This window comes from Dromaius novaehollandiae, chromosome Z, assembly GCF_036370855.1.
Source record: "Dromaius novaehollandiae isolate bDroNov1 chromosome Z, bDroNov1.hap1, whole genome shotgun sequence".
Classification (NCBI taxonomy): Eukaryota; Metazoa; Chordata; class Aves; order Casuariiformes; family Dromaiidae; genus Dromaius; species Dromaius novaehollandiae.
In genome coordinates, this window is record NC_088132.1 from 73,249,637 (window position 1) to 73,260,228 (window position 10,592).

Here is a 10,592-nt window from a genome sequence, read left to right on the forward strand (position 1 = left end):
CCCCCGCCGTGGGCTGGCACTTCTCTGGGGCAGGGTCCTCAGTCCTCCCCAGACCACCCAGCCCCATGTGGACCCACGGAGGCCAGGGTGGCCCAAGGTCTTGACTCCTTGCCAGCGCTTTCCCCTCCCTTGGGTGATGCACAGCCCTGTGCCTGCCCGCTACCGCCTCCACACGCCACAACAGCCGCACGACCCATCCTCGATGCAGGGAGCCCTGCGGCCCCTGGCCGAGCTGGAAGGCAGTGGGTGAGCGCGAGCAAGGTCAGAGGAGGCACATCTGCCCTGTGGTTTGCAGCCTAGGAGTTTCTCGGAGGCTGTAAATAGCCAAGTTCCCCTTCTGCTCATCTCAAAAGTGAGAAGGGGAATGTCCCCCTGGCGGGGGGGGGGAAGAGTTGTGTGAGTGTTGCTGCTGTTACAAAAGCTATTTTTAATTTTATTAAAATCTGTCTCTTTTACAAATGCCCCAAATATCCAGGGACTCTGCTATAAAGACCGGCACAACGACTGCGTAGGGCGGCCGTCCCCCCGGGGATGTGGGCGGCCACCGCGGGCACCCAGGGGACAGCAGTGCTCACGGGGGGGTGAAGCTGGTGGCAGGGGACCCCAGAGGCTCCTCTTTGTGGCAGGGGGAGGCTTGGGGAGCGCCAGGGGAGCAGGGCACCCCAGGGAGCAGCGGGGGCCGGGGGCCGCCCTCAAAAAGGGGCGTGCGGCCGATGTAGCGGTCGAGCGGGCTGGGGAGGGTGCCGGCGTGGGCGTGCGCCTGCAGTAGCAGTTCGTGCAGCGTCTCGCCCACCTGCACCAGGTTGTCGGAGATGACGTGGAGGTGGGAGACGGTGTCACTGGCCAGGCTCTCCAGCAGCACCTGCTGCTGCTGCGACGTCTGCAGGATCTGCACCAGGAGCTGCTGCACGCTCTGGAGCAAGCCTGCGACGCCGGCGCCTGCAGCGAGACGGGGCGCAGGGTCAGCGGGAGCGAGCCCTGAGCCGGCCACCGAGGCGACAAGGCGCCAGGCTTTGCCCCGCACACAGTGTGGCTGTCTGGACGCAGGGGACGAGGACGCACCTTGCAGGCTCACGCCTGACGCCTCTTCACCTGCCGCTGTCTGCTCACTCGCAGCAGCCCTGCCAGGGGAGCCCGAGTCCCTGGCAGCCACCAGCAGCGCTTGGCTTCCTGCTCCCATCACCAGGGACGTTTCGCCGGGGGAACCTGCCAAGGCAGTTTGGCATGGAGAGAGCACAAGGGTCGCAGAGCCGCCCGCACCCTGTGCCTGTGCTGGCCTCCCCGCTGCAGCGCCAGCGTTGCCTCCGGGAGGTGCGTCCCCATGGGCAGGGAGCACAGAGCTGCCCCCCGGGCAGGGGGCCTCGTCCGAATCCCCCCGCGAGCCGCAAGCCGAGCCTGCGGCACTGTGCGAGAAGCCACTGCGGACTCTTACCAGCCTTTTGTTCAGCGATTTCCTGCTTCAGGGGCGGGAAGGTGGCGTGGAAGTCTGCAACGAGGGCAAACGCAGCATATGAGCGGGCACGACCATCTCCCATCCCGGGCGCGCGAGCACGGTGCAGGCGCGGTACTCACCGAGGAGGGGAAGGGGAGCGAACGGGTGGCCAGCGTCTGCAACGAGAACCGTATCAGAACCGCAGGCATCACAGCCCTCTGCTCACGGGGCTGAGGGAGCTTACTGGGCCAAGCAGGGCAAAAAAAGCCTTACGTGGTACGGGAGAGGGAGTGGGGGACACTCCAGCTACTTGGTCCAGACGAGCTGCTGGGAGAGAGCAGAGGGGAGAGATGTGCGGTCTGACGGGAGCTGTGAGGGAGCCCAGCCAGCCCAGGGTCTGCCTCGCCTGCCACGGCCAGCCCCGCAGCCCGACATGCCCTAGCCACAGCTCCACAGCGCCCTGACGGCCCTCAAAGCGTTTTACAAGCTAGATACAAAAGCAGGAGTCACTCACCCACCACTGCAATGCAGCCACCTCTGGGGTGGAAGGCAGCAGCTGTTTAGCAGCGCACAGCAACGCTACACAACAGATTAGGACAGGAGTGAAGGAGAATCCCACATCCACTTGAAACTGCAGGGGGAATTTATGGAGACAGAATGTAATTATCCAGTACGGAAGCTGGCCATGACGCCGGGGTTCACTCCCTGGCGTTAGCGAGGGGGGAGGCAGAGGGACGTGAAGCAGCCAGGGCTTTCCCAAAGACTCCTGTGGTGCCGTGCCCTGGGATCAGGGCCAACCGGAGATATAACCCTTCTGATCTTGTTTGCTCGTGCTTGCAGGGAGATGTTTAACCAGTTTCTGCCCTGGAGGCCTAATCCTTGCCAGCTAGCAAGCAGGCTCGGGGGAACGGCATCCGCTTCTTTCACCTGCCTAGACAGATCAGACCCAGGGATGTACCCTGGATCACGTTGGTGGCAAACCTCCCAAGCACTCGTCTGGGTGTGTGGGCAGCGAGGGAGGCGCAGGATCTGTGCCTGGGTATGCTGCAGGGCAGGGGAGCTCCGGGGCACATGCACTCTGCGCTCTGGCCCTCATACTCTCTCCAAACTAAGTTTTATGGTGTTGCTGAGGAGGGGGAGGGAGCCAGGACCTGCTAAAGTGAAGAGGAGTCACATGCCTGCATTGCTGCACAGCCAGAAGAGCCCCCTGGACTGGATCAGGGCTGCTGTCCCCTAGAGACCTTGAGCCCCATCACCTGCCCCCGATCAGCCAGCAATTTTCCCTGTGCCCGAGGCTGGGTCAGAGCTGCAGACCCCTCCTTCCCCATCCCACTCTTCCCCATCCCTTCACACCCTGGGGCTGGTTTGGAGTCAAAGCCTCTGGAGGGAGAAGTCCCAACATCCCCGTTCTGTGTCCAGGAGCATCCCTGCCTAGGGACCACGCTGTAGCTGGTCCCTCCTGGGAGAATGGCCCCTCACTCCTTAAGCTTGTCACGTTCCCATCATGCCAGAGCGGGCTTGGGCTGGAGTCGTGGCCATGCAGCCCGGCGCGGCAGGGCAGACCAGTACTTACGGCTCGCAGGCTCGTCCTTCGCGCACTGCGGCGGCGGGGACAGCGGTGTGCCCAGGGCATCTGCACAGGTGACATGCTCTGCAGAAGAGACAGCAAGGGAGGTGCCACAGGAAGAAAAGACCTTCAGGAGCAAAGATGAGGGGTCCCAGCCACCCTGGGGTACAAGAGCCAGACTGCCCCGGACAAAGCGCCACAGGGACAGGTCCCGGGCCCGAACCAGGGAGCACAACAAGTTGCTGCCCAGCGCAGCACTGCAAGCCGGCGGTCAACAAGAGGCAAAGAGGAACAACCCAGGGAGGGGCATAGCTGTCTGCACCCTCCCCTCCAGGCCCCCAAAATCACGTTAGCCCCTCTGAAATGTAAACATCGCGCCACAGCCAGGACAGACCCCACTTCAGCCACCCTAGCCCATGGGTACCTTGCAGCTCGGGTGAGGATGGAGAGCAGTCCTCGAGGGGTGGCCCACGCTTCCTGGGAGGCAACTTCACCCGGTCTAGGAAGAGAGAAGGGGATCAGGCAAGGAGCAGGAACGGGCACCGAGCCGGCAGTGCGGAGCAAGCTCTTAGTGAGCAGCAGCTCTACTCCAGCCCGGCACACTGGCAAGGCGAGGACTGGGGGTGCAGAGCCCGTGCCGAGCGGCCCCACGAGCCCAGCCGCGTGCTCTCCTTCCGCCCCCGAAGGCTCGCCGCCCCGTTCGGAGGGCTGTGACCCACCTGGCAGCCGCCTCTCGCCGAAAACGGGCCGCCCGGCCGCCTTCCAGATGGTCTTCATGGCGCGGTAGTGCGGGGGCACGCGTGGTGAGTGGCGGCCGGCCTGCCGGCGCGTCTCCCGCTCCGAGTAGAAGGCCTGCTTGAGCGCCTTCCACTTGGAGCGGCACTGGGTCACGCTGCGGCTGTAGCCGGCCGCCGCCAGCCCCCGGGAGATGTCCCGCCACAGCGCCTCGTTGGGCCGCGACGTGGAGGCCATGAGCAGGGCCACCTCGCCGCAGCCGCCCACCAGCGCCAGCAGGCAGCGGATCTCCGCCTGCGTCCAGGCGCGCCCTCGGGGCATGGGGCCGCCGGCGCCCCGGCGGGCACGGCAGCGCGGCGCGGCGCGGGCGGCCGCCGGCGGCAGCTCGGCCGCGGGCGGGCGGCGCGGCAGGGCCGGGCCGGGCGCAGCCCCGCGGCCGCGGCGTGCGCTGCCCGGGGCGCACCGGGAGCGGCGCCGGGAGCCGCCGCGCCGCGCCGCGCCGCGCCGGGAGCTGCAGCGGGAGCCGCGCCGGGAGCGCCCCGAGCCGCGCCGCGCCGCGCCGCGCTGCACCGCACCGCACCGCACCGCGCCGGGCGCCGCACCGAGCATGTGCGACTCGCAGCGCCGGGAAGGAGCCGCTGGGAAACGTAGTCCCGGCCGCGGCAGCCCCCTGCCCCGCGCCGGCTGCCGGCTCCCGCCCCTCGGCCCCGGGCGCGGAGCCCCGGGGCAGAGCCCGCCCCCGGGGGGGGGGTTGGGGTCTCGGGCCCCCCCCCCCCCAGTCCCTGCAGGCACAAGCGGGGTGCAGGGGGGTGAGCGCGGAGCAGCCCGCAGGCCCTTCGGGGAAGGGAAGGAACAGGCAGCCGCGGGCTTTCCAGGGCTCACACAGCTGCAGCCCAATGCAAAAAAGGCAGCAGAAACCACATTTGAGCAAGCGCCTCACTGCCGCTTTGCTGCCCCTGAGCACGCAGAGTTTGGGGACGAGGACAGGGCCCATGCCCTGCTCCTCTGGGTAGTGCAGATCCCCCCGTTCCCGCGGCAGATCTGCTGAGCACACGAAGAGCCAGGACATGGCACCCCAAGGCCTCCGACCTGCCGTGGGCCAGCAACCGGGCGGGGAGGAGCAGAGCCACGCTGTCTCCTGCCCCATGAACCTGGGAACGGGCTGGTGATGGGATGATGTGCGATGCCCAGCATGCCGCAGCAGCAGGGTGGTGTGGGCTGCGCAAGCAGGACTGCTGGGTTCCCTCGTGCTGGGATCTCCTGGGTGCTGGCCTTGCCCGGGGCTCCCCCTCGCAGGGGAGCTGGCAGCTCCCTGAGGGCTGTGGCCTGGCCGGTGTCTCTGGGGACGCTGCCAGGAAGTGACACTTTCCATTTCGTGTAACACCCAGCTGCCGAAGGGGGCAGGGAGGGGGTTGCTGCTTCGCTGATGGAGTGCACGGCGAGAGACCGAGGAATGGAAGACAGGGTCACCTACGCTGATCTGCGCTTCCCCCCCACGCCAGGTAATGGCATGCTGGTGACCCCCTGCCCCGCTCGCCCTCGTAGCACCCGCATATCTCCCCACTGCTTCCCCTTGCCCTCCTGCAGCTTGCTCTTCTCTGCAGGGTCATTTTCCCCCAGCAGCACTCCCACCCCACTCACCCTTTCCAAATATCCCCTCCTGCCAAACAGCTTCTCTCCAGCCACCTGGCAGACTGTGTGCTCTGGGGGCGATGGGCAGGAGGGGGTCAAGGGCAGGGGACACTCACCGCACACCAGATGCGTGGCACAGGCACTCCTGCTCCCCCATGCCAAGTGCCATCTGCAGAGGGACACCTTCTAGCAGGGTTTGGGTGCTGCAACTGGGCTTTCCCTCCAGCCCACGCCACTGCCGCAGTTTTCCTGGGGGACGTCATCTGGAGGAGACCGATGTCTGTGTAGCTGGAGGCTCCCCAGATGCCCTCCTGAGAGCTGCCCAGGGTGCACAGACCTTCCCTGGCCTGAGGGGTCCCTGCTGCTCTCCCGCAGAGCCCTCAGGACCCAGCTTATCTCTCTCTCTCAGCTCCTCAGCAGACGAAGCAGCTGCCCTGGCGCTGTGCAGCCCTCAGCCTGGCTCTCCTTTGCCTACTGCTTGTGCTGGCACAAATTGTCCTCATTGGCTTGAGCATCCACTGTGAGTACCTGCTTACGTCCAGGCACCGCCAGTGCCACGCCAGCTGCTCACGTGGTGCTAGGGCTCACCGCAGCCGGCGCTGAGGGCTTGGGGTCGGCCTTGGCACAGGGCAATCTGTGCTGTATGTGTGCCAGACAGGGACAGAGCTGCTGGGCTGCCGAGGGGGCAGCTGCCCTGACCCCACTCCAGGCGCAAGCAGAGCCTGAACCTGCCCCTCTGGGTACTGTGTGGGGAGCTGGGCCTTCCTGTTAGGAGCTGAGGGTGTTGCATGCTTCTGGGCTCAGGGGCAAGAAGCAAAATTGGTAAGGCGAGGAGCAGGTCCCAGGCCTGCCTGTCTGGAGCACCTGCAGCAGGGACGAGTGAAAGGCAGGGAGGGAGGAAAGCGTGGGCTCAGGAAGGGCCCTGGGGCATCCCGCTCCATCACCTGGCAATGAGATGAAGACAGGACCGAGAGCAGCGAGACTGAAACTGAGAGAAAGAAGCACTTTCCACAAAACTCTGTCATGTGATGGGCTCAGAAGCACTGAAAAAGCTACAAGGGCATCAGCCAGCTTGTCTGGCTTAAAGCGGGGGAGCTTTCCACTGCAGGCTGGCCATGGCTCTTGTGGGGTTCCCAGTCATGGGAGTGTGCACTGGGTGCTGCTGGGAGCAAAAGCCCAGGACTGCAGCCTGCAGGCTGGCTGGCAGGGACAGTCCTGTGCTCTTGGTCTGTAGTTTTAGGGCAACTGGCAGGCTGCATCCATGATCCCTGGAGCACAGAGGAGACCGTCAGCTATGGGCAAGGGACTGTGCAAGGTAGGAGAGCGTGGTGGGCTTCTGGGCAAGGTTTGGAGAGGATCTGGCAAGCCCTTACAAGGGGCAGGATGTGACCCTACTCCCTGCTGAAGAGATGGCTCCCTCCAGACAATGCCCCATCCCAGGCTCACTCCATCCTTGCTGCTTGGCTTCTGGCTCATGGCCTGCAGAGCTGCCCCGGTGTTGCTGAATGTGCTGCATTGCCGGGACCTGTTTGGGAGAGAGAACCCCAGGGCAGCTCAGCCTTGCCTCAACCCAGCACCAGCACTGGGCAAGCTGCAGGGTTATTGCTGCTATGAGTGTCTGTGAGCCAGACGGCGTCAGATGCTCTCTTTAGACTGGCCTCCAGTAAAACTGAAATCCTGGTTGTGTTCCCAGCACTTTGCAAATGTAGGGGATCCTTGTATCGTTCCACTGAACCTGGACCTCCTTTCCCTTACCCACCTCCCTTGTGCCAGCCTCTTCATATAACCGACCCACCTCCCCTGGGGCTCCCGCCAGAGTCCCATGGGGCTGGAGATGGGATATAGGACCTGGGCCTCAGGAGGAAGACACAAGTGTAGGGGTCCTCTCCACGGGGCAGTTGCAGGAGAGTGCTAGGTTGGTTGTACAACCCAGTGCTGTGGCTCCCTGGCTGCCCTTTTTGCACCCTGCTGCAGTAGCACTGAGCCCAGCCTGGGAGCTGGTGGGAGCTCCTGGCAGCTCCTCCATCCCTGCTGCTTCTGGAGCTGTAGGCAGGATGCTTTTCTGGTGTGCAGGGCGATGCCAGTTCTGCCCAGCCGGCTGGCTCTGGGACGCAGGGCACTGCTACTACTTCTCTTCTGCCAAAAAGACCTGGGAGCAAAGCAAAGAGGACTGCTGCTCCAGAGAGGCACAGCTGGTCACCATCCGAGCCAACGCCACCCTGGTGAGTGCACACCCAGCCTGGCTTGTCTAACCTGCCCATGGGCATCAGGCTGTGCTGACGACCACCTCTACCAAATTGTGCATTCTGCCTAGTTGTCCTCACCTTCTTGGGAAGGCAGGACAGCAAGGGCCAAGCAATGCCTCGGCTTGGCTTTACTGCAGCGATGGTGTCCAATCTCCACTGCTCTGGCCTATGTGCCAAGACCACAGCCCAGCGTTCAGCCGGAGAGCTGGTGATGCTCTGCCCACACTGTATAGCTCTCATTGCATATCACGCAGCTGGAGCTGTGTCTGAAGGGTCAGGCAGGGTGTCCTCCGATGCGCCGACCTCTCATTTCTCCTGGCCTGGCACACATGAGCCCTACAGCAGCAGGCTCTGCCATGCAGCCTGCCCCCAGCCGTGCTCACTCATGAAAGAGAGCTGTGCCCAGCTCCATGCTGCTCCAGCCCTCCTGCCCGGCTGCTGCGCGTTCCCGTGTGCAGCATGACCGCCCCTCCAAGAGGGCACATGCGTTTGTTCACAGGTGCAGGCATGCAGTTGTGTGAACTCCTGCTGGTGTGGGGGGTACGTGGTCATGTCTGTCCGTCAGACTGTCTGCGTGTGATGTGCATGTGCCTGCGCTGGCCTGTTGGCCCTTCGGGGAGCTCACGCTTGTCTCCTCGTGTGCCAGGCGTTCCTGGCACGCATGTCCGACATGGATGTGTTCCACGTGGGGCTGAAGCGCGACAGCTCCCGGGCTGACTGGAAGTGGCTGGATGGCACCGCGCTGAAGGGGTGAGGCTTTCAGCTTGCCCCCCAGCCAGGGCTGCTGAACGTCCCATCCCATCCAGTATTCACACCTTGGGGACAAGCAAGTTCTGGATGAGAGGCTGGGGCATCCCCCAAGAGCAGATTTCCAGCATGAGGCCCTGGGGGCTCTCCTAGGTGCAGCTGGTGCTGAGCCCTGTCAGTAGGGGCCCAGGGTGCTGCATGCAGGATGGGCAGGGACAGGTTGAGAACAGATGGGGATGGGTACCCTGACTGGGGAACGATGGCAGAGGGGCACTGCTCCATGGTGAGGGTTGGCTTTGCCCCCATGGCATCTCTGCGCAGTCTCCATTCCCTTGGCAGAGGAGGAGCTGATCAGCCTGCCCTATCCCATCTCACCCCATCCCATCTCACCCCAATCTGTCTCGCCCCCACCCCTCTCACCCCCAATCTCTCTTGTCCCATCCCATCTTGCCCCATCCTGTCTCACCCAAACCCATCTCCTCCCATCCTGTCTCGTCCCCACCCCGTCTCGCTCCATCCCGTCTCGCTCCATCCCGTCTCGCCCCATCCCATCTCGCCCCACCATGTCTCGCCCCACCCCATCTCACCCCACTCTCTCCACGCAGGCTCTTCCCAATCCAGCGTTTCACCAGCTCTTTCCTGGCCTGCGGGAGGGTGTCTGGCTCAGGGCTGTCTGGAGGCCTGTGTGGGGAAGCCCACAGCTGGATCTGTGAGAAGACCGCTGCCACCCTGCAGTGGGTCCACTCCACACCCCCCACCTTCCTCTGGGGGAACACCACCTACACCTGCGCGAGGCCCTGGTGACCCGGGCCCAGGTCCTGCAGGGACCTCCACCTTGGCCACCCTGCCAGTGCAGGGACACCGCCGCTGCTGTCGCACCCTGTCTGACTCGACCTCCCATCCGCTGGCATCCCGGATCGCAGTCTCCTAAAGCAGAGCTCTTCTTCCCCCACAGCCCAGATCTGTGCACTGTGGCAATAAACTCTGGCATGTGGATGCTGTAGCTGTCTTTGAGGGAGGGCATCAGGGCGGCGGGGAGGTGCTGTCATCGCAGAGCCATGGCACCTGCTGCTGGGGGTTGATATGTCACCAGGGAAAGCAGCCAAGAGGTGCCTCTCTGCAGGTCCTTTGCCTCCCCAGTCCCAGCAGAGGGTTTGGGCTGCGCTGCAGCTTGTGTCCTGGTGCCTGCACAGTCTGTGGAGGTGGCAGTGAATGCACTCACTTCACTGCAGGACTGGGTGCTTGTCGCGACCCGAAAGGAGTCGTTTAGGACGACCTCCCTCCCCTTGGGACCAACGACCAAGTTCGTGATGCTCTTGGACTGAATTAAGGTGAAACAACACCAGCCAACCAGTTTTATGATTTATTGACGCAAAAGACAAGGCACGTGGCTAGGAACGATAACTTAATGGCGATTACTTCAACTAGATAAATGAGTCCCGTGCTGCACGTTTTGAACGGATCTTATAAACATTCATCAAGAAGGGGGAGGGAGAGAAAGAAATATCACCACCCGTGGATCCAGTGGCATCCCGTTGGTCCTCTTCACCCTGGATGTCTTGGAAAAGTTCGGAGCCAAATCAAGGCAAATTAAATAAATAAGTTGTAATGATGTGCATGCGGTAATGACAGCTCGAGCTGGGTGCCTCCTAAGAGGGACCCCGAACAAAGAAATCCCTGGGCAATTATAACTTTCTCTCCACCCCTCACGCAGTAGTTCGGACCAATAGTAATATTCAGATCTGGGGTCTCCTGCTCCTGGTTGGGTCTCATCGCTGTCCCTAGGCAGGCTGTTTATCTTTATTGTTGCAGTTTCTGCTGACAGATGTGTCTTTGTTCCTTGGGTCCTACCGTTGTCTCTCAAGGTCCTGATGAGGAGGTGGTAATTCCAGCAATTAACACTGCCGCAGCAGTGAAAAGAGGTGTTATGTCCCAAGGTCCTGACGAGGGGAGATAGTCCAGACCCCCGTAATTAACACTGTCGCAGCAGTGAGAGGGAGCTTTGTTTCCCAGGGTCCTGGCACCCAAGCAGGCCTTATTTCAAAGCCTTGACATCCTCCCTGTCGGAGTGTGAGGCACAGGAACGCAAACTGCTTGTAACTCCCTTATCCTTCCAGCCTACACCAGCTCCGGGGCCCTTTCTCACTGAACTAGGTGTACAGCCTAAGGCTTCAGCAAATTTAGCTGCTCATGCTAAGCAAGTTTTATAGGAGTTGCGCTAAATGGCAAGAAT

At 62.8% G+C, this 10,592-nt stretch overlaps 2 protein-coding genes across 2 annotated transcripts; one reads left to right on the forward strand and one right to left on the reverse strand.

The window, feature by feature from the left end:
* Positions 1-407: 407 nt before the first annotated feature.
* Positions 408-4,124, reverse strand: LOC112993608 (uncharacterized). The gene is made up of 8 exons (XM_026117393.2): positions 3,719-4,124; positions 3,424-3,498; positions 3,006-3,083; positions 1,706-1,759; positions 1,573-1,608; positions 1,433-1,486; positions 1,063-1,206; positions 408-939 (listed from the first exon to the last, which is right to left on the reverse strand). Exons 1-8 carry the CDS (start codon positions 4,053-4,055, stop codon positions 572-574), a joined length of 1,146 nt encoding a protein of 381 aa, XP_025973178.2. The 5' UTR covers positions 4,056-4,124; the 3' UTR covers positions 408-571.
* A 1,036-nt stretch (positions 4,125-5,160) lies between these two features.
* Positions 5,161-9,353, forward strand: LOC135325087 (killer cell lectin-like receptor subfamily G member 1). The gene is made up of 6 exons (XM_064502564.1): positions 5,161-5,236; positions 5,776-5,886; positions 6,601-6,681; positions 7,440-7,588; positions 8,259-8,362; positions 8,965-9,353. Exons 1-6 carry the CDS (start codon positions 5,161-5,163, stop codon positions 9,161-9,163), a joined length of 720 nt encoding a protein of 239 aa, XP_064358634.1. The 3' UTR covers positions 9,164-9,353.
* Positions 9,354-10,592: the final 1,239 nt, after the last annotated feature.

Bases quoted from the DNA above. Each gene is read 5' to 3' on its own strand.
- LOC112993608 (XM_026117393.2), bottom strand. From the start codon at position 4,055: ATGCCCCGAGGGCGCGCCTGGACGCAGGCGGAGATCCGCTGCCTGCTG. The intron at 1,760-3,005 runs GTAAGTACTGGT...GCTCTCTCCCAG, and splicing joins GAAGGACGAGCCTGCGAGCC to CAGCTCGTCTGGACCAAGTA. The intron at 1,609-1,705 runs GTAAGGCTTTTT...TTCTCGTTGCAG, and splicing joins CACTCCCTCTCCCGTACCAC to ACGCTGGCCACCCGTTCGCT.
- LOC135325087 (XM_064502564.1), top strand. From the start codon at position 5,161: ATGGAGTGCACGGCGAGAGACCGAGGAATGGAAGACAGGGTCACCTAC. The intron at 6,682-7,439 runs GTAGGAGAGCGT...TCTGGTGTGCAG, and splicing joins TGGGCAAGGGACTGTGCAAG to GGCGATGCCAGTTCTGCCCA. The intron at 7,589-8,258 runs GTGAGTGCACAC...CTCGTGTGCCAG, and splicing joins TCCGAGCCAACGCCACCCTG to GCGTTCCTGGCACGCATGTC.